This window comes from Colletotrichum higginsianum, chromosome 10 (genome assembly GCF_001672515.1).
Source record: "Colletotrichum higginsianum IMI 349063 chromosome 10, whole genome shotgun sequence".
NCBI lineage: Eukaryota > Fungi > Ascomycota > Sordariomycetes > Glomerellales > Glomerellaceae > Colletotrichum > Colletotrichum higginsianum.
The window spans coordinates 567,754-588,222 of record NC_030962.1 but is presented as its reverse complement, the minus strand read 5'-3'; the positions used below and the strand labels follow the sequence as shown (position 1 = coordinate 588,222).

Here is a 20,469-nt window from a genome sequence, read left to right as displayed (position 1 = left end):
CCAAAACGGAAACGGAAACGGCCCGAGCTAGCGGCGGGCTGAACAGCCCAGCGGATGGTTTTCAACGGTGAGACATGTCTTCAGACTTCCCGATCAAGGCTTCCGGCCCTCTATCATACAGATTGAACAGCCAAATGCGTCGGCTGAGAACGCTAGACACCAAGTGGCGATGCCTAGGGATGAATCAAGCCGAACTCTAGCTGTTCAACTCACTTCATTTCGTATGCATTCGGGCAACAGTTTCAGCCCTCAACCAGCATTCGGCTACGATGAATGCATGTGAGATGGGTATAGCTGCCATATTTCGGCCTTCATGAGCTGACAACGACATGCACATGTTTGCAGTGGTCAGCGGCAGACCCAGTGCTGGAGTATATATGAGTATGCAATGCCGCAGATGCTGGAAATTCCCGAACCTCCATCAGGCATCTCAACCAAATAACCCCCTTTTGTCTGCCACACTTGACCCCCTCCCTTGATCCTCCAATCCTTCCTAATTCCTGCCTCCACCCGAAACAATCATGGGCGGGCTCATCATACGGAAGAACATCCGCAACCTGTCCACAGCGGAACTGGACAACCTCGTTAGGGCATTTGCCGCCATACAGAAGCTCCCTGCCGAAGACCCCAACTCCTTCTTCGTCATTGCCGGCTACCATGGGGAACCGTTTCGCGGTGCGGGCTACGCCAACCCTGCGTGGTGGGGAGGGTACTGCAACCACGGCAACATCCTCTTCCCGACTTGGCACCGGGCCTATCTCTTGAGACTCGAAAAGGCACTCCAGAGCCAGGTCCCTGGCGTGGCACTGCCGTACTGGGACGAGACCGAAGAGGCCAGCCTGACGGGAGGCATCCCCCCGGTCTTTCTCACCAAGGACTACAAGTTTGCAGATGGATCCTCCATTCCGAACCCGCTGTTCTCGTACAAGTTCCAGGCCAGAATCACGGACAGGCTCACGCCCATCCCGGACGCCAACTACACCAAGCCCGTGGGCTACGAGACTGTCCGCTACCCCTTCTCCGGCCTCGTGGGCACCCCGCTCAATGCCGAGGGGTCCTTCATCCACAACGCGGCCCTGCGCGAGCAAGGAGAGGAGGCGACGAACCAGATGCTGAACGACAACATCGTCACGTGGCTCAACTACTCCTGTTTCCGCAACAGCGACGGGGAGGAGGTGTCCGCCGGCATCAAGGCCAAGTACGACCACTGCCTCGACGCGCCCAACTACACCGTCTTCTCCAACGGGACCTCGGCCCAGCGCTGGAACGATGACCACCTCAGCGACAAGGGTTACAAGCCCGTCGTGCCGCTCGAGTCGCCGCACAACTCGATGCACCTCGCCGTCGGCGGCTTCGAGGTACCCGGGCAGGGCAACTCCAACCAGATCGCCGGCGCCAACGGCGACATGGGCGAGAACGACACGGCCGCGTTCGACCCCATCTTCTACTTCCACCACTGCTTCGTCGATCTCATGTTCTGGCGCTGGCAGATCAAGAACAACCAGCGCGACCGCCTGGAGATCATCGAGGGCTACCCCGGCACCAACTCGGTCGACGCACAGGGCCCCACGCCGGGGGTCGCCGGCGGGACGTGGCTGACGCTCGACAGCCCTCTCGAGCCCTTCAAGAAGCCCGGCGACCCGAAGACGGCCTACACGTCCAACGACGTCATCAATATCGCGAGGCTGGGCTACATTTACGACAACGTCGGCGAGCCGCCCAAGGCCGCCCCGCCGCGCAGCCGGCCGTCCCCGGTGCTGACCGTCGGCAACATCAACCGCGCCACCATTGGAGGCTCCTTTGTCGTCTCGGCCTGGGCCACCAAGGAGAACGGGGACAAGATGCTGATCGGCACGGAGGCCGTGCTGAGCCGTTGGCACGTCGCGGGATGCCGCAATTGCCAGAACCACCTGGAGGTTCGGGCCCACATACCGATCGAGGGCTGGAGCAAGGAGGAGGCCGAGCGGATGGACTTCGAGGTCAAGTTGCACACCCGCACGCTGAAACGCGGCCTCGGTGATGGGGATGATCCTCAGCAGGGGGCTCAGAGTCCTACGGTTAGGCTTGGGACTGATCATATGTGATGATGGATTGGATTCCAGTTAGTGTGCAAATTCGCCCTCGCATGCAGTTATTTGAGCATCTTGGGATGTGGAAATGAAACCACTTGATAACATGAGAGTGTGAGTCAAATGAGCCCGGTATTCCGAAATGTAAGCAGTTGGTGATATAACCTGAAATCCTTTGCAACTTGCCAATGTTGTCACTGGTCGAATCCAGTTGTTCAGCTAACAAGTCTTACCATGTAACCAATCAAACCTATTGATTGTCCTTTCCGTGTCCGTGACATGCAGCCTGCAGGCACCAGCTCACGCCGTTCCTCGTGATGTCTGTCTCCTTCACAGACAGAACAGCCACACTCTCTGTCTTGGATCATGCAATCCCGTCGTGGAGTTCATTCCGACTTCACAATTGGTCAGTTCACAACGCCCTCTCATCCCCCCCCCATCATGTACACGCACAGCCCCCTCAACCGAGATCGCCGAGAAATCAGGCTCGTCAGACTGCGTCCGCCTTCCAACGCGGACCTCATCACGGCGCCGGTCTCGCTTGAAATTCGACACGTCTCACTGGACGACGACGTGCTCTATGCCGCCCTGTCCTATGTGTGGGGCGACGCTGCCGACACCGTCCCCATCGACATCGATGGCGCCCCCTTCCGCGTCACCAGGAACCTGCACGCCGCCTTGCAGCAGTTCGCGCGGGACGGCGTCGACTCGTGGCTCTGGGTCGACGCCGTGTGCATCGCGCAGGCCGACCTGGCGGAGAAGAGCTGGCAGATCGACGCCATGCGGGACGTCTTCGGCGGTGCCGTGATGGTGTACATGTGGCTCGGCCCCGGTACCGAGGAGAGCGACACCATCATGGAGTTTATCTCGCGGGCAGCGGCCTGGCGCGGGATCGACGGCATGGTGAAGCTGCTCGGCCAGGGGCACGTACGGACTGTGCGAGAAATCGCATCTCACGTCGCTTCCCGATTCTCCCCTTGGGGCGAGCCGAAAATGCCGAGCCCGGAGACGGAGACGGAGACGGAGACGGGGACGGAGACGGTTCTGCGACCAATTGATTCCCAGGACACAAGTGCCTTAGCCAACCGTGGGCGGAGTGAGAGTCCCCTCTTGAACGATACTCAGACTTCGGAAACGAAGCTGGCGGTATACGAGCTCCTGCGTGATTTTCTCTCTCATAGGAACCCCCCGCTCTTTGACGCGATTTGCAACCTGCTGCAAAGAGACTACTGGCACCGGGTGTGGATCATCCAAGAGGTCTCCCTGGCCCGCGATGCACGCGTGGTCGTCGGGACCAAGACTATCCCGCTCGACATATTCGACGCCGTCTTCAACGCGCTGTGGTTCTCCTTGTACAATGTCAAAATGAACCTCGCGACGCGGCGGATCTTCAGGACCGGGGTGCACAACCTCTCCAATATCACGTCTCTGAGGATCCGCAACCTACGGAGGAAGGGTTCGACAGTGCGGCTGGTCGACATCCTCTGGAACGTCAGCGCCGCTGTGTACCGGCCTCACTACTCCGCCTCAGACCCTCGGGACATTGCGTTTGGCCTGCTGGGCGTGATGGATGACGAGGAGAGGGGCGGCCTCCAGACAGATTACTCGCTGTCAACAGAGGAGGTCTTCGCGAGGATCACAACGGCACTATTGGACCATTCAGGCTCCAGGGATTCTGAACCTAGGGATTCTGACTCCAGGGATTCCGACTTCTACCTCGATTCCATACTGCCAGGGGACGAAAACGGAATACTGCCCACCTGGGTCCCCGACTGGGTTGATGTCGGCCAGTACGGCCAGGATGTCTTGGCAGTGAGCTACTACAAATCCTTCTGCGCGGCCGGAGAGAGGGTCCAACGGCAAACATTCTCGGAGGCCGCAGGAAGAAAAGGTGGGCTTAGCTACATCGTCCTGAGCGGCTGCTGCGTCGATGAGGTGGTCCAAGTCATGGAAGCTCCGGCCTGGCCCCAAGGACGCCGCTACAGACCACCTGGGAAGGGGGACGCCGAGCTCTGGTGCCAATGCGTCATTGCCTTCACCGGGCTACATCCTGTCGGGAGTGGTGGCAACAACGAGGAGAAGGAGGGGGAGGCGGCGGCGGCGGCGGCGCACGTCTTTCAGACCCTCGTACATGGCGAAAGCGGCAACTTTGCCGAGGAGCTCAACAGACTGGGGCCGGACATCGTACGAATGCGACGCGTGGACCCCGCCGCGTTAACAAGCCAAGGGGCCGCGATGGTGCGCAGGTACACTCAGGCCCGGGCCGAAGAGCAGCTGGAGCCGCAGGCGCCTGTGGATGACGAGGAGATGAAGAGCTACATGCGTGGTTGGCGAGAGAATGTTTACTTGCAAAACAGGAAACGAACCCTTTTCAAGACGGCGAAGGGCACGCTCGGGGTAGGGCGTGTGGGGATCAAAGCCGGCGACATGTTGACCTTGATCTGGGGAGCGCGCTCGCCCATCGTCTTGAGCAGACGATCGCGAGGGGGTTTCTACTTCCGGGGAGACGCGTATGTCGACGGCCTCATGCACGGGGAGTTTCTCAAAACCAAGCCGAGGGAGGAAGAGTTCACGCTGTACTGAATCACAGAGGTTCTGCGCGTCAGGAGCTTGTTGGCATCAACGTGTAACTCTTTCATCATTGGACACCAACTGCGTCGACGGGTGCCAACGCATCCGCATGCCCGCCCCCTGATTCTATAACTCTCCAGAGATGAACTGGACTCTAAGCAATGCGGCACGGAGAACATGTTTCCCTCCCTCCGTTGCCAAGCTCTTCTCTATAGCCTTTTATATCGATCAAAACTTTTCGGAAGCCCCGACCTCATAATATGACAAACGTGAAAGGCCCATCCCCTTCCCTCCCCGAATTAAGCCACCAGAAAGAACCAAGGTAGAAGGGTCCTCCACAAGTCCTCGTGGAAGGGAAGGGGTCATTCATTCCATTCATGGACACATACAGCTGACCATCTTTCACACTCCCCGCTTCTCCCCCGCCCTCCCGTTAAGGAGGGCCACGCGATCGTTCCGCGTTTACCGGGGGAAGGCAGCCTTGCCAGCGGCCTTGGCGGCGGCGAGCGCGCCGGAGAGACCGAACTGGGAGGCGACGCCCTCGATGCGGTGGGTGGCGTTGAGGTTCTTGACGACGACAATCTGGAAGCAGGTGGCGCTGCCCTGGCGGGAGGCGATGACGGACCAGGCGAGGAAGAGCTCCCAGATGCGGTACCACTTCTGGCCGTACTTGGCGTTGACGGTCTCGGAGTTGCCGAGCCAGTTACGGTACCAGCGCCAGAGGGTGCCGGAGTAGTGGACGCCGACGGTGTCGATGCTGTGTATCACGTATTAGTTTTTTTTTTCTTGCGGTTCACGACGAGAGATGATTGGTTGTGTGTGTGATGCTTACCTCTTAATCTCCCAGCCGGCACTCTCGAGGCAGCCGACGTAGTTGGCGAGCGGGGTGGAGGCGTCGGCACCGGGGAAGATGTGCTTGTTCAGGTACAGACCCCAGATGAAGTCCTCGTACTGCCAAGCCTTGCGCAGACCGGAGAGCTGGACGTACATGGCGCCGTCGTCCTCGAGCATGTCGTAGCACTGGCGGAAGAAGGTGGTGAGTCTGCGGATGCCGACGTGCTCGCCCATCTCGATCTGGGAGATCTTGTTGAACTTCTTGGTGGGGATGTCGCGGTAATCCATGCAGAGGATGCGGCTCTGGGACTCGGGGACGCCGGCGCGGCGCAGGGCGTCGTTGCCCCAGGCGGCCTGGTTGCTGGCGATGGTGGCTCCGGTGACGTGGGCGCCGTAGTTGACGCTGGCGAACTTGGCGAGGGTACCCCATCCGCAGCCGATGTCGAGCATGGTCTCGCCCTCCTTGAGGCCGAGCTTCTCGCAGACAATAGCCATCTTGTTGTCCTGCATCTCCTCGAGCGTCTCCTCGCGGGTGATGTCAGAGAAGATACCGCTGGTGTAGACCATACGGGGGCCGAGGAAGTACGAGTAGTGGTCGTTGCCCTTGTCGTAGGTGGGGCGGATCTGGTCCTCGTCCTGCTGGCGCGAGTGGAAAAGCACATCGGGAGCGAACTCGAAGAAGATGAAGTAGAAGAGCGACCAGGTGAAGGCGAAGTTGGACCAGTCGTGGCGGTACTCGAGCGCGTCGAGGAGGTCGCCGTTGACGTCGACGAGGCCCTCGGTGTACAACTCGGCGAAGGTCTGGATGGGGACCTTGTTGCGGCCGCTCCAGCGCTGGCGGTCCTCCTGATTCTTGAAGGTGATGTAGTGCTCGACGGGGCGGCCGGGGAGCTTGGCCTTGTCGTTGATGCGGGGCGCGAACCTCGTCGAGACGGTCCAGAAGCCGACGAGCAGCGGGACGACGAGGAGGACGAAGAAGAAGATGAAGGTCTTCAGGCCGCCGCCGAAGATGCGCGTGATCCACAGGGGGACGCCCAAGAGGACGGCTGCCAGGAGGTAGTTGGAGAAGGACTCATTGCCAGGGCCCTCGGCGGGGAGAGGAGGGTTGTTGATAGTAGGGTACTGCGTGGGAGGAGGTTGGTTAGCCTGGACCGGATTGAACTGGAGGGATTTTCAGACGGATTGCGAGAGGTCAATCGACACCGCGTCGCGCCAATTGACGCGATATGGTGTCAGAAAAGGAAAGAACCTCATCCGGGGGGTTCAAACTCATGCTCATACTCACGTTGGTGGTCTTGACGCCGCAGTCCTCGTTCGTCGCGAACTTGGACGGCTGGGCGGCAGGGGTCGCAATGAAGGTGATATCACTCTCGAGCTCGGCGCCCTGCGGGCGCTTCTCGGAGGCCATGGTTGAAGACGGTGATTGCTTCGAAAGGCAAGAGAGAGAAGGAAGAAGAAAAAAAAAAGCTCACGAGTTTTCCGATATCACACGGTTCCTCGATTGCTGTGGTTGTTGTTGCTTCTTCCCACGGGGGTTGGTTGGAAATGGGACGTTGGAGTTTTGGAGGTGTGGACAGATTTAAGAGCTGGGAAGCTCTGCAATGCGACCAACGGAAGCGGGTTCGGGGCTGGGGGTGGTCGGCCACACCTCCTGGTAACTGGTCAGTCTAACCAGATTGCAGGCGTTTCTCGGACACCGCAAAATATCCCCCGCTTTTGTGGACAGGTTTATCGCTTCATGCAGGGGGGCCACTGATGGAAAAAAGGGGACCGCGCCGCACAGGACTGGCTGGCGAGGCCCTTGATGGGGTTGATACGGGGTGAGACACCCCTGCGGCGATGCACCGCCAAGTCAGTTGAGGCCACGAAGTCTCCCGCCAGAGAGGGACGAGGGGGAAAAGTCTTCACCGCCCGCCTCCCAGGTTTCTCCTTTCCCCAGATTGCCAATCTTGCCTGACAAGATAGGGATTGTCTGGATGCTCCAAACCTGTGCTGTTTGCTGTTCGGGTTGTGGGCATCGCCAGGGCCGTCCAATAAAAATCACCCCCTATCTTACCCAGGCATCATACTCAGGTTGCTGCTCCCTCGGTAGGCAACTGGCAATGAAGGAAGCTGAGCAGAGCTAATCAGCCAAGCGATGATTGCTTGTCTCCGAGCCAGCAAGACCATCAACCTTGATATTCCTCGTCCCTATACACGTATCGCGTGGTCTTAAAATAGACTGTCAACGAACTTACCCTGGTGGAATTGCCCATCACATGCTGCTGTCACGGAAAAGCTTGACCAAAGTGTAATACACAACGGTGCCTCCGATCCGTTCGGAGAATGTATGGGGCATTGGTGGGGTGTCTCTGCCGTAGTTATGGACACCGGATCATCCGTGCCGGCCAGACAGGTGTCCACTAATCAGCGGCAGCACCGAAAGATGCGGCGCCGCATAAATGGGGATTCGAGAGTGGAGCCCCGGTGCTGCCGGACGCATGCACTTGAGGCATTTGCAGCTGCAACGCCGTCCAGACCAATCATATTTCAAGCCCTTCTGGTGGGGTGAAGGGATCCGTAAGTCATAGGCAGGGCGTACCCCACCAATTGCCGACGGGCGCCGGACTAAAGGCCGTCATTAATTGAACCATAAACCTCTTTTAAGCAGGCTTTTGGGAGGGAGTGCGTACAGAAGCTGTAGCCAATACAGGTACGCCCAAAACAGAAAGGGAAGGGGGAAAAAATCATTTCATTCATTCATCGTGGTCTGTCTAAAACCGAAAAGACCACCACGCAAATGTCTCTCTCCATCCACGAAGTGGCCGCCAGCGCCGTCCAGGCCCGCGCCCGCATCCGCGCCCACATCTACCAGACGCCCCTCATCCCCGCCCGCCACGCCGGCCGGGGCCACAACGCCACCGTCCTCTTCAAGGCCGAGAACTTCCAGCTGACAGGCTCCTTCAAGCTCCGTGGCGCCACCTCCAAGATCTCGGCCCAGCCCGCCACCGCCGACGACGACAACAGCAAGCACAGACTGATCACCGCGTCATCGGGCAACCACGGCATCGGTGCCGCCCACGCCGCCCGCGCCCTTGGCCGGGACCTGACCGTCGTGCTGCCCGAGTCCGTGTTCCCCGCCAAGCTCGACAAGATCCACTCCTACGGCGCCACCGCCATCCTTCACGGCGCCGAGACCGGGCTGGCCGAGCAGTACGCCCAGCGACTCGCGGCCTCCGGGAAGTACACTTACATCTCGCCCTACAACGACCCGCTCATCGTCGCCGGGCAGGGCACCATCGGCCTCGAGATCCTCGAGCAGTGCGGCGCCGGCGCCGGCGGCGTCGACAATGTCTTCATCTCCATGGGCGGCGGCGGCCTCGTCAGCGGCATCGGCGCCGTCCTCAAGGCCTTCAGCCCGGGGACCAGGGTCTACGGCGTCGCCGCTGCCAACTCCAAGACGCTGGCCGAGTCCATCGTCGCCGGGAAAGTCCTCGAGACGGAGCACCGGCCCACGCTGGCCGAGGCCGTGGCGGGCGGCATGGACGAGGACTCCATCACCCTTGCTTTGGCGACCGCCGTCATCGACCGCGTCGTCGAGTGCGACGAGGACGAGATCGCCGCCGCCATGAGGAAGATGGCGTTCGAGGAGAACATGATCGTGGAAGGTTCCGCCGCTCTGGCTCTGGCGGGCTTCGACAAGGTTGCCGGAGAAGTGGCAGGCCAAACGAGCGTCATCCTCTTGTGTGGAGGTAATGTAGACCAGGGCGTCGTCAAGAAAGTCATCTACGGTCTGTAAGAGGGTGATGTTACAAAAGTAGGGCGCAGCGGACTGGCCTGACGAAAGTGCCGGTCTCAAATCCAGCTGAATTAGAGTTGATGGTGTGCAAAAAATCCCATTTCGAGAAGATGATGCTGGGAAAATGTGTCGAAAAGGTATAGATATGAACAGGATTATTTACTGGTTACAGATCGTGTACATTATCGGGAGCTTCCCAGCGCCCCGAATCAACCATGTCTAGGTCAACGAGACCTAGGCGAATATGGGGACAATCTATCAACTCCAAAACACCATGCCAGATTAAAAATTCGCCTCTTACATCCACATCAAATTCCGGCTCTGCCTCCGGTTCTGCTGCCACAATGGCCTCTCATCCGCCACGTCAGACTGCTGCCCGGAGGACGCCCCGGCGCCGGCGCCGTAGGGATTCGCGCTGCTGTTGCCTCCCGAGCTGACGGCGCGGTGATCGTCGTGTCCAGCGGGGGTGACAGCGTCGTTGTAGCCTCGTGAGAACTCTTCCATCTCGCTCTGGTGAGTCAGCGGCATGTCTTCGCAGATAGACCGGGAAGCGCCCGATGCGGAAGCTCCGCTGGCAGGATTGTAGCCCCCAGGAGTAGAGGACGGCGGCGAGTTGGCTGACCTGCCTCCCGAGATGGAGGTGGTCGTGCCATGAGCGCCGGGCATCATGGCCGGATGGCCATAGCCTGCCTGATCAAACATGACCTCGCCGCCCGGCACGGGAGTGAAGTCCTTCGGGTTGGTCTGCGGGCTGTACTATGAGTTAGCATCCGTCGCCCATGATGTGCACCACGAAAGAAGAGGGTCAGACTTACATGTACGAGGTTCCCTTGCCAAGGCCAGGACCGCGCCGCCGGTTTCCACGCTTGCGCTTGAGCATCCAGAGAGCCACCGAGACAATGGCGACGAAAATCGCGGCACCGGCAATGGCTCCGCCAATGACGCCGCCATGTCGTCGCAGTGCTGCCTCAGCTGCGCCAGGCGGCGGGGCAGCGGCGCTGGAGGTCGGTGGTTGGGACTGGGTAGTCGTCGCTGATCTTGTCGTCGAAGTCGACGACCTCGATCTAGTTGTCGATGACGTCGAGCTCGTTGTGGAACTCGTCGAGGACGAGGTGGATGAGCTGCTGCTGCTGGAGGAGGAGCTGGTCGACGACGAAGTCGCTTCAATCGTCACGAGACCCGAGATGCGAGTGATGGCAACCGTCGTGCTAAGTCCCGAAGCAGTGGCGAACACAGACGTGCCCTGGCTTGCCGTGCCGCATCCATACTGGTAGGCGCCGCCCTCGTAGGCATTGCGGTAGCACACGTTGTCTCCCTGGCATGTGAAGATGTACGGATTCGATACCGTCTGAGTGGGGCTGTTATTATCAACGCAGCTGGTGTACACGCCCGTCGTGCAGGCGGCCCCGTTCGGGCAGCAGCCGACGGCGGAGGCAGAAGCGTCCATGGCGCAATGAGATCCGGCAGAGCATGTCGCAGGAAGGTTCGGGTCACCACCGAGGTAGCCGCAGACGGTGTTGGTACTGCTATCGTCCTGCCTCCTCATCATGCCGAGCCATGGCGCCGGCGTGGCCAGTGGCCAGTTTCTAACGTCTAGCGTGCGTAGGGCGATATGTTCCTGTGTTTGGCGAGGAAAGGCGCCAGCCTCAGCGAAATTGAGGACATTGCTGAGGAGCAGAATCGCCGATGTGGGTGACAAACGCCGACTGAACAACATTTTGAAGCTGGGGCTGCTTGCCCACTTTCACTTCCTGGCCGACCCCTTGTCTGCTTTCGATCTGTTGACTAACAGGTCGATGATGTTGTTAGTTACGATGAAGTAGGTTGCCCGCTTGGCATCTACTAGATCAGGAATGGTACAGAGAACAGAAAATATAACAACAAGAGAAAGAGGCGGGAGACGAGCGGAATAAGGGACCAGTATAGGCAGAAGAAAAGGAAGGAGGAGAAGAAACCGCTCCTGACAGAGAATTGGGCAATGAGGGTGTAATTTAGATCGGAACAGGGACCATGTGGAGGGGCACATCCTCCGGGCCCCCGGGGGGCGACGCCAACAAGGCTGACGCTGATTGGGGAGCTGTGTTTCAAAGATCCTTCGATCGTAAGCATGCGCTCTTTAGCAACCTCCAGAGAAAGGGCCCCCAACATGCAGAAGGGGAAAGCATTGCTCTACCGTCGTATCATGGCTGCAGGTTTGCGCCGCTCGGGGCGTTTCCGGAGGGTGTTCTGGAGATCTCCTGGGATCGCTGCAGTCTAGAGACATGTTGCCGTGAACCGTGGCGATGAGGCAACCCCGCCCGAGACCAGTCCGTGCGGATCTGAGGACCTGGGAGTAGTGAATAGGCAGCCACACGGCGAGCAGCTTGGGAGCCATTGCTGGTCAATGAGAGCCTAGCGTAAACGGGCTACATCAAGGAAAAGAAGCGGGCATTCGAGAGAGACAGCACTGCGGAAACTTTTCCATCCTCTCTGCCCATATACCTATACCAGCTGGCCAGACGCCTCGACTAACCAGTCCCAAGGCTGACTGGCCCTGATGGCACGATTGATACATGATGAGAATCCAGCCGGGAACGGACTCGTGATGGTCAGAAGGAGTGATGGTGCTGTTTGCTGCCTTGGCTGGGTTGGCCGCAGGCTTCTGCGCATGGCTCCCGCCCCCTCTGCATGAGCTGATACAGGCACAATGCAGGTTCTGCCCCAAAGTCGCCCAAGCTATGTTTCTAGTGTTCTCGGTACGAATACTCTTCTGGTAAGCAACGCCCCTTTCGCTGCGGTCCACGGGGATAATTGGCTTGTTTGTCTTGGGGACGCTCTTACCTTCTGCTTCTAAATCGTTAGGGGGGGCCAACATGTCAGGAACTGCCACTGACTGGCACATTGGTTCGGGTCCGAATCAACAAGGATAAGGGCCGAATATGGGAGGGTCCGAAGACAGTCGTTCGATGGGGGATATTGGAGGGGTTTGGGACTCCAACGGGGTGGGTAGGCTAAGAAGGAAGACAGAGAGAGTGAGAGAAGGGAGGGGGGCACTGGCGAGGCGTGGTCGTCCTCGCTTGTTGGCGCTGCCTCCACCGAGCCCGATCCTTCGGACATTGCGTGATTAGTTCGCACTGTTTTCACGTGCTGTCGATAACGCCTCTATACAGTAACACAGTGTGTTTTTATGAACCGCTAGCGGCAGTCGGGCATCTTTTTTTAACCCGGCGCTAACAGTGGATTCTCGGTCCGGGTGGGTCCCCGAGGCGATGCCCCAGGGGCCCGTCCAGGCAGTCGACTGCCAAGGAGCGTAAGGTACGTGTAGGATTCTCATCCCATCCTGCGATGAACATGGCCCCCCTTCGCTCCAATTGCCCAACCTACAACACTACCTGACGACTCACTTGTCTCTTCTTGACAATAGGAATCGGAACGCCGGGTCCAACGCATGCGTGTCTCTGGAAAGCAACGCCATGTCGTTTCATGATGAGCCGTCGAATAGCCCGATTGGATCGATGCAAGTGAGACTAAAAGTCTTACCCTCGGACGTTACACGGGTCCATCTCGACTGACAAAACGCCCAAGCTGCGCTCTACGAATACATCATGATGATTGACGGTACATCACAGAAGATCCCACGCCGGCGGCGACATGTCCATCCTCTACGCTTGCCCCCTCCCGGTGGCGCCGGCCCTGTCACCGCTGTCATGCTGATCCGTCGCCGGCGATCTCTCTTCCATGATGACATACTCGCCGTCGTCAACCTCCATGCCTGCTTTCTTCTCGTTCTTCGCGGCCTTCTTGGCCAGCTTCGACTCGAGCTTGGCGGCGTTCCGATCGAGCTTTGCCTGTTTCTTCTCTGCCCTCGACGGCCGAGGAAACTCGCTATTTTCCCCCCTCAGCACAATACCCGGGTGCACGGCGTTGAGAAGCACGAGCGCAAGCACCATGGGCAGTGCGTCGAGCCCGAACGCGTAGTTCTCGTTGGTTAAGATGGGGTTGTCAATGTCCGCTCCGGGCCCGAACTCGATCAACCGAAAGATGATCCGGATCTCCGTCAAACGTCAGCTCGGTCCCGTTCGTTCAGAGTCCTCCCTGTCACACGTTTCTCACGCCACGCAGGTACGAAAAGAGAAAGAAGAACAAGATTGATTGCAAAGAAACTAAAAATAAAAACTCACCACGATAAGAACCAAGACCACGTACACCACCCACACCATGGCCCTGATCCGTCTCACATCGAGGTCGAACCTCTGCGCCCGCCGCATCTTTACATAGAAGCGACCCATCAGCCCGCAGAAAATGACGATGAAGCCGAGCTGCAGCCCGCAACCGCTCATGTACACATGTTTGCCAGTCCGCAAGATGGGGTCGTCCGGAGAGACGTCCGTGTTGGACATCATCGCACCGCCGGCCGCTTGCACCAGGAAGCAGACAACATCTACCGTGACAAATATCTTGGTGAGCGCCGAGGCCTTGATGCCGGTCACCTTTTGATCGGTCAGTACAAAGTAGACGAGCCTGGCCGACAGCATGTAGGCGAAGGCGTTGATCCCTTGTAGGCGGTTTGTCAGCTCGACTTTGCGCTTCAAAGAACATGTGGCCGCGTGGTGGAAACAAACACAGCGGCGCGAGGAGAAGAAAAAGCTGTCCGCCAATTTGGTATCCAATCTCCTGTTGGTTTCGGGAGCCAAGAGATCGGAGGATGAAGGCTGCGCATTCCCATGAAGCGCCCATGGATATCACCCAGCAAAACCTCTGTGGTTGGTGTCAGCGGGACTCAACATGCCGAGCAATCGATTCAAGTGACCTTCCTATGAACGACGGCTTGTGTAACGTGTGCGACCAGCGACAGCCCAAAGATGCCCGCAAACGCCATGTTCCCTTCGAAGCTAGGATCAAAGGGATAATAAGAGTTGCACGCGTCGATGGGCACACTACCGTATTGGCCCGGTACCGCTGTCGTGCACGACGGTCGCGCTCCGGACGATGTCGCGCTTGCGACTGAGGCTGTGTTGGACGTTGGCGTCGAGGAGTGTTGAGTGGCCATGGCTATTTGGGCGTTCGGTGTTGGGGTTGTCGTCTCGTTCCACCCGAACTCACGTCTGAAGTTGCTGGCATTTTATTCGATTCCCAACGAATACGTTCTCCGAGGTTTCGGGTCCAACATCACGAACGCAGAGTGAGGCTCGGCCTTGGAGTATTCGTGGTCTTGCAGGCTGTCAGGGTACCCGCCGCGTCACCGAACTTAGCCCCCGAATCCTTCGAGAACCAGTACAAGACAGGCCACTCACTCACTAGACCAGTCCCCATAGTCCCGACTAAACCGGACGGAACACCAAAGTTCTTTCGCAAAGCCCAGTCAGCCCCATGGTCACTGGTCAGAGCCATATCGCGGAATGAGGCTCGTCGATGCATCGTGACGCGTCTCAACCTGGACTGCGTCGGCTCTGGGGCGGGCTGATAGGGGGTTCACAATAAGGACAAGACGTGTCTGAGCTCTCGCGTCAGGAGCACGAACGACGCATTCAAAGACGAAGACAAGTGTTTACTGTGGATACTAGACGTGCTTAATTGTCTACTTGATGCAATTTCCGAGCTGCGACTGGATGATGGAATACTTGTTTTAGCAATGTGAGGTGAGTCCATCACACATACCACAAAAGCGTGACTCCTCTCTCAGAAAGCAAAGAGAGATGCAATAGGAACACTGAGATTCTTAGCTGGATGACACCGTCTTTCATTTTGACAGAAAATAATCTCATATTGTCTTCTGATGGCGGTGAAGAGATACACAGTGGATGTCATGCAGGACCTGCCATCAGCGTACGCCGTCCGATGAGATTCACGATAAGACTGGAGTGAGTGAGTGGGATCCGCGGCCGACAGTGACGACGCACGGGCCAATGGCAGTCAGTTGATCCGACCCCGCGACGGCCCCGCTGAAGTCCCCGTTTCTAGTAAAACGGGATCCACTTTACCCCTGTTCGACAGCAGCAGCAGCAGCAGCAGCAGCGGCATCGTCCTCAGGGTCCTCAGGCTCGGCATCCCTCTTTTCTGTTTACAGCTTCCTGCCGCCCGTAGCTGAGAGGAGCGTGTTCCGTGGACCGTGTTTTCCTGTGTACCGTCTGCAAGTGATCGCATCACGCAGGTTACCATCGCCGACTTGCTGACCACCCACCCACCCAAAGCTTTGGAGCAATTGCGTCGGCTCCTGACCCATTGGCCAATCCCGGACCAGTCTGCTGCATAGACCCAGGCATCGCCGAAAATGCCCATCCGCGTCAAGTCCAAGAAGCTGCCCAAGTCCCGGGACTTGAGCCCCGTGTCTTTGCACTTTGACACGTTTGAGCTGCCCGAAATTGAAACGGACGACGTTTTCCGAGATGTCGTGAAGAAGCTCTCCGTGTAAGTTGCGCAAACGGCCCTCTCTGTCTCACCGCTCGACGAGCCAGCAGTACGCGTCGAGACCACTTCACTGACAGCCTCGTCCAGATACTTTGTCGATGTCATCGTGCTGCCCAGCACCTTTGAGCAGCTGCGCACGACTGCGGCCGGGGAGCCGTTGCGAGTCTTGGTCGACCACCTCAATGCCACTTGCACCAATCCCGCCATTGTGAACGCCCTGCTGTGAGTTATCCCATGATGGATGCCGCCTCCCGTCGCCCGAGTCATCTCACGAGGCAAGAAGGTTTCTGACAAAACTCGCAGCGCCCTCAAATGGCACTATGCCGTGGACGAGTCCGAGTCCAACAAGGGTCTCTGCGAGGCCCGCGCCAACGCCTGCGAGATTGTCGCCTGGCGCTTCCTCACCCGCCTGTCGGAGCGTGAGGCCGTCGACTACTGCCTCTACGAGATCCCTGATCCCAAGGAGCCGCCGACGCCGCCGCCCAACGCCGACATCGAGAGCAACGAGAACTCCCCGTTGCTGTCCGGCGGCAGCTGGTCCAACCGCAGCAGCCGCCGCGCCTCCATCCGCCCCGGGAGCAGCGCCAAGCGCTACCAGCTCTTGTCGTCCCTCTCGAGGCTGACCATGAGCATGCACGCCGACCAGGACGAAGACGACGACGACGACCCGACCTCGCCCTTCACCAACCTCAACGCCCTCGAGATCGCCGCCGTCGCCGACGCCAAGCGCTTCCTCAGCCAGCACGTCGTCCAGAAGATCGTCACCGGCATCTGGAACGGCGACATCATCTTCTGGGACAGCCTCTCGGTCCACGCCGAGAAGAAGCCCCGCTTCTACAACGCCCACACCACCGACATCTTCTCGCGCCTGAGGGTCCCCAAGTACCTCAAGGCCTGGGAGGCCTTCTTCTTCTTCGTCTTCCTGTGCCTGTACTACTCCGTCCTCGTCGAGCAGAACACGGAGCGCATCACCCACAACGAGGTGGTTCTCTATGTTTGGCTGGCCGCGTTCCTGTACGACGAGCTCAGCGAGTGGGCCGATGCTGGGACCATCTTCTACGCAACAGATGTGTGGAACCTATTCGATATGATCATGATAGGCATCGGCATCACGTTCGCCGTTCTGAGTAAGTTGGACCGCCTGCTTTTCCCTCTTGCCCCCCCACCTTCCTCCCCCGCATCGACGCCTTGACTGACTGACACGCCGCGCAGGGGTCATCGGCATCGCGAACCACGACAGTAAGATGACGGACACGGCCTTCAACGTCTTCGCGCTCGAGGCCCTCTTCATGGTGCCGCGCGTCTTCTCCCTCCTCAGCCTGTCGCCGTACTGGGGCACGCTGATCCCGTGCCTCAAGGAGATGGGCAAGGACTTTGTCAAGTTCATGGTCCTCGTCGTCATCATCTACCTCGGCTTTCTCACGACCTTCTCTCTCATCGGCCAGGACGCCTACACCTTCAGCCACATGACCATGATCCTCACAAAGATCTTCTTCGGCTCCTCGTACGTCGGCATCGAGATCATGGACGACATCGACAAGGTCTTTGGCCCGCCGCTCATGATCATCTTCATCATCCTCTCGTCCTTCCTGCTGATGGGTTCCCTGACGGGTATGCTGTCCAACTCCTTCTCTCGGGTCATTACGCACGCCCGCGAGGAGTACCTCTACGTCTACAGCGTCTACGTGCTCGAAGCCTCGACTAGCAACCGGCTCACGCACTTCTACCCGCCCTTCAACCTCATCGCCCTCGTCATCTTCCGGCCCCTGCGCCTCTTTCTCCCCTCGGACGACAAGTTCCGCCACAGCCGTATCGTCCTCCTCAAGGCCACCCACCTGCCTATCGTCGGCATCATTCAGCTGTACGAGAACATCCGCCGCCGCGTCATGCCCGACGAGTACGCCGGCTTCAAGGGGCCGCGCGGTGCCACGGGGGTCACGAAGCAGCGCTCCCGCAGTGCTTTCCAGGCCAACCGCCCGACGTCCGGTTACCGTCCCGGCAGGTCCCCTCGTCCCGAGGAGCACCACGCCTCGCACCTCTCGTCGCGTCCCCATGCCCGCGCCGCTGAGGCCGACGACATGGACGCGCCCTCCGTCGTCGAAGTGCGCATCTCGGAGCTCAACGACAAGATCGACAAGCTCACCGCGCTTGTCGAGGCTCTCCAGCAACAGCCCGGCTCCTCCCCCTCCCCCTCTTCCTCCTCTTGAAGCCCCCCTCCCCACACCCCCTTTCCTCGTGATAGTCTCAAGACGAAGAGGTAGGTCACCCCTGCTACACCTGGCTCAATCTTTTGGATTGATGTCGGGACATTACATGTGTTCGCGTCCGTGTTGATATTGAGAGAACTCCGGTTGGCCTAACGTACACGCATAGCGAGTCGGCCAACATAGCGAGCCGGCCACTCCTTATCGCTAGAAAAAGCCCCTTTTCTAACTATTTATTAAAAAGTAGATTCTTAACTAATAAAGACCTAGTTTTTAGCATTAGATAACGATAAGAGTTAGATTTTAAGAAATAATAGTATTAAAATTATTATCTCTTTCTAGCCTATATTACTAAGCTTACCTCTTATCTAGGCCTCTAGATAAGAGGATTACTAAGAACCTAGGGTTAGGAAGAGACAATAATTTCTACAATATTATTTCTTAAAATCTAACTCTTATCGTTATCTAATACTAAAAACTAGGTCTTTATTAGTTAAGAATCTACTTTTTAATAAATAGTTAGAAAAGGGGCTTTTTCTAGCGATAAGGAGTGGCCGGCTCGCTATGTTGGCCGACTCGCTATGCGTGTACGTTATTTTTTTTTCTTTTTCATCTGCATTGCCCGGCGCGTTTGGCTTTGGGCCCGGCGTGCATGTGCGTCTTGCGTGTCTGTCTGGATCGAGATTTGATGTGTGAACGGGTGTCGACTATGGTATTTTCTTTTGATGTGGTCTCGGTTTTTCTGGCTTTGTGTGCATATATGCCTGCCTATGCGGTTGAGACGACAAGTGTGAGATTGGATGTATCAGCCGGGCGTTTCCGATACTGTTTTCATTTCCCGTGATCATACTTTTGGTGGAGGGATTCTGGCAGTTGATCTGCCACCTCAGCAATCAGCTTGGTAATGTCGATATGGGCTTGGAATGGGTTCGTCAGACTGTACGTAGCGAGAATCAAATTTGGCCTCGCAGGACATTTTCCCCGCCGTGACTCCTTCTCGCTCGCCTTCTGTTTGTTCACAGGCATTGGGAAACGATGTCAGGAGGGCGCCCGTGAAGCTCGGCCAGTTGCGCTTTGCATTGGCCGCTAACCCCGCCCCGAAACGCCAATGGCGGACTAAAAAGGAGGAGACAAGGGGGGGAGAATCCTCACACTGGATGTCGCTGAACCCAATATCAGTTTCGCCAAAACGCAAAAACACAAAAGATTTGGTTACTCTCGCAACTGTGACAATTTGACAAGAGTGGGATTCGAACCCACGCCAATTACTTGACTAGCACCTGAAGCTAGCGCCTTAGACCGCTCGGCCATCTTGCCTGAAGATTGTTGAAGAATCTACTTCCGATGGTGCACTATGTTGCGTGAGGGTGGTGGGGACGCGCGGAATGAGGGAACAGCTTGCAGCCATACGGGTGGGTGGGTGAGTGTCTGGGGTCGGATGCGCCCGGTTTGAGTCCGTCTCTATTGAACCAACTTCTCAAGGGTGCTGAAATCATCGTTTATCTGTAAGCGATTACAGAGTAATGCCTGCTCGTCTTGATGCTTTCTTTGAAGAAGTCAAGGCCGGTAAAGTTTCTGTCGATGCTGCCGAAGCAGGCTCCCACAATCCTCATCACCCGATACGACGAACCAAACGACCACGAAGCACACACTAGGATAATGTCATCCAGACAGCATGCCCCTGATCTACCGCATTGCCAATCAACCTCATGACGTGAAGTCACGAACTTTTTCAGCAGGGAGATGAGAGAAATATGGATGGATGGATGGAGGGAGGGAGGGAGGGAGGGAGGAAGAAAACTGAAGCATTACGGGGTGGGGGAAGGTTACTGATGATGTCGCCGGGATAAAAGCAAACAAGCCACAGCAGATAGATATTCAACTCAAGTTTCCGAGACAAGGCATGATAGTGAGCTGGAACAGAATCAAGTCACTAAAATCATTAACAATTTTGATGGCTCATATTAACTAGGAATGGAACGTCTCCTCCACAACACACATGCACGGCAGGGAAGGCTGTTTTCTTTGTCAAATGATGAGATCGTATCAATGCCGTGAAGAGAAGACGCAGCAGAGCAGGCAGAGACAATGGGTTCGACTTAATGCAGTCTGACACCCTAACTAACTCCTAAAACCTCCAATGCTGAAGAACTCCATACAACACAGCATCATCTCATTTGTATTTTAACCCATTGTCTAGCATCGATTGACGCCACGCGTGCATAGTCATGCCCATACATCATCCGTTCCGCACGCCGCCCAGCCTCTCAACCAAAGTCGAGAGCCCAAGGCTATCCGCTCACCCTCTTCTGTCCCCATCATCTTCTAAAAAGTTTCTATCTACAAGGTTCGTTCCATTCGTTTGTCCATTCCAACGTGCTTGCCCCTTTTTGTGTGTTTGGGCTTCATCGCCATGCCAGGAACATTCCCAGCTAAACATCGGGACGCTATATATACCTCATGGAGAGGCTGACGAGAGGGCAATTGCGCACGCCCATTAAAAGTAATATCGCTTCCTCAACGTCCTCAGCCGCGCAGAGTTCGGCGGCAATTGCGGCTGAACCATACTCGTCGTCGACGGCGTCACCGGAGATTCCTCACCGCTCGGCTCGGCCGCTGCGCTTTC

At 57.4% G+C, this 20,469-nt stretch overlaps 7 protein-coding genes across 7 annotated transcripts; 3 read left to right on the top strand and 4 right to left on the bottom strand.

The window, feature by feature from the left end:
• Window positions 1–521: 521 nt before the first annotated feature.
• CH63R_13626 (Tyrosinase) lies at window positions 522–2,084 on the top strand (the record flags this gene model as incomplete). The annotated part of the gene is made up of 1 exon (XM_018308600.1): window positions 522–2,084. The coding sequence occupies one exon, from the start codon at window positions 522–524 to the stop codon at window positions 2,082–2,084; it is 1,563 nt and encodes a 520-aa protein (XP_018150918.1).
• A 426-nt stretch (window positions 2,085–2,510) lies between these two features.
• CH63R_13625 (Heterokaryon incompatibility protein) lies at window positions 2,511–4,652 on the top strand (the record flags this gene model as incomplete). The annotated part of the gene is made up of 1 exon (XM_018308599.1): window positions 2,511–4,652. One exon carries the CDS (start codon window positions 2,511–2,513, stop codon window positions 4,650–4,652), a length of 2,142 nt encoding a protein of 713 aa, XP_018150917.1.
• Window positions 4,653–5,102: 450 nt separating this feature from the next.
• CH63R_13624 (Cyclopropane-fatty-acyl-phospholipid synthase) lies at window positions 5,103–6,882 on the bottom strand (the record flags this gene model as incomplete). Its single annotated transcript, XM_018308598.1, has 3 exons — window positions 5,103–5,397; window positions 5,473–6,596; window positions 6,760–6,882. The coding sequence occupies 3 exons, from the start codon at window positions 6,880–6,882 to the stop codon at window positions 5,103–5,105; spliced, it is 1,542 nt and encodes a 513-aa protein (XP_018150916.1).
• Window positions 6,883–8,702: 1,820 nt separating this feature from the next.
• Window positions 8,703–9,469, bottom strand: CH63R_13623 (uncharacterized protein; the record flags this gene model as incomplete). Its single annotated transcript, XM_018308597.1, is given in 3 exon segments — window positions 8,703–8,714; window positions 8,719–9,246; window positions 9,434–9,469. Coding segments are annotated over 3 exon segments (576 nt in total).
• Window positions 9,470–9,549: 80 nt separating this feature from the next.
• On the bottom strand, window positions 9,550–10,969 carry CH63R_13622 (uncharacterized protein; the record flags this gene model as incomplete). Its single annotated transcript, XM_018308596.1, has 2 exons — window positions 9,550–10,003; window positions 10,068–10,969. 2 exons carry the CDS (start codon window positions 10,967–10,969, stop codon window positions 9,550–9,552), a joined length of 1,356 nt encoding a protein of 451 aa, XP_018150914.1.
• A 1,924-nt stretch (window positions 10,970–12,893) lies between these two features.
• Window positions 12,894–14,281, bottom strand: CH63R_13621 (RTA1 domain-containing protein; the record flags this gene model as incomplete). The annotated part of the gene is made up of 4 exons (XM_018308595.1): window positions 12,894–13,283; window positions 13,413–13,786; window positions 13,854–13,989; window positions 14,042–14,281. 4 exons carry the CDS (start codon window positions 14,279–14,281, stop codon window positions 12,894–12,896), a joined length of 1,140 nt encoding a protein of 379 aa, XP_018150913.1.
• Window positions 14,282–15,502: 1,221 nt separating this feature from the next.
• Window positions 15,503–17,846, top strand: CH63R_13620 (Ion transporter; the record flags this gene model as incomplete). The annotated part of the gene is made up of 4 exons (XM_018308594.1): window positions 15,503–15,639; window positions 15,727–15,861; window positions 15,943–16,766; window positions 16,852–17,846. The coding sequence occupies 4 exons, from the start codon at window positions 15,503–15,505 to the stop codon at window positions 17,844–17,846; spliced, it is 2,091 nt and encodes a 696-aa protein (XP_018150912.1).
• Between the last annotated feature and the right edge of the window lie 2,623 nt (window positions 17,847–20,469).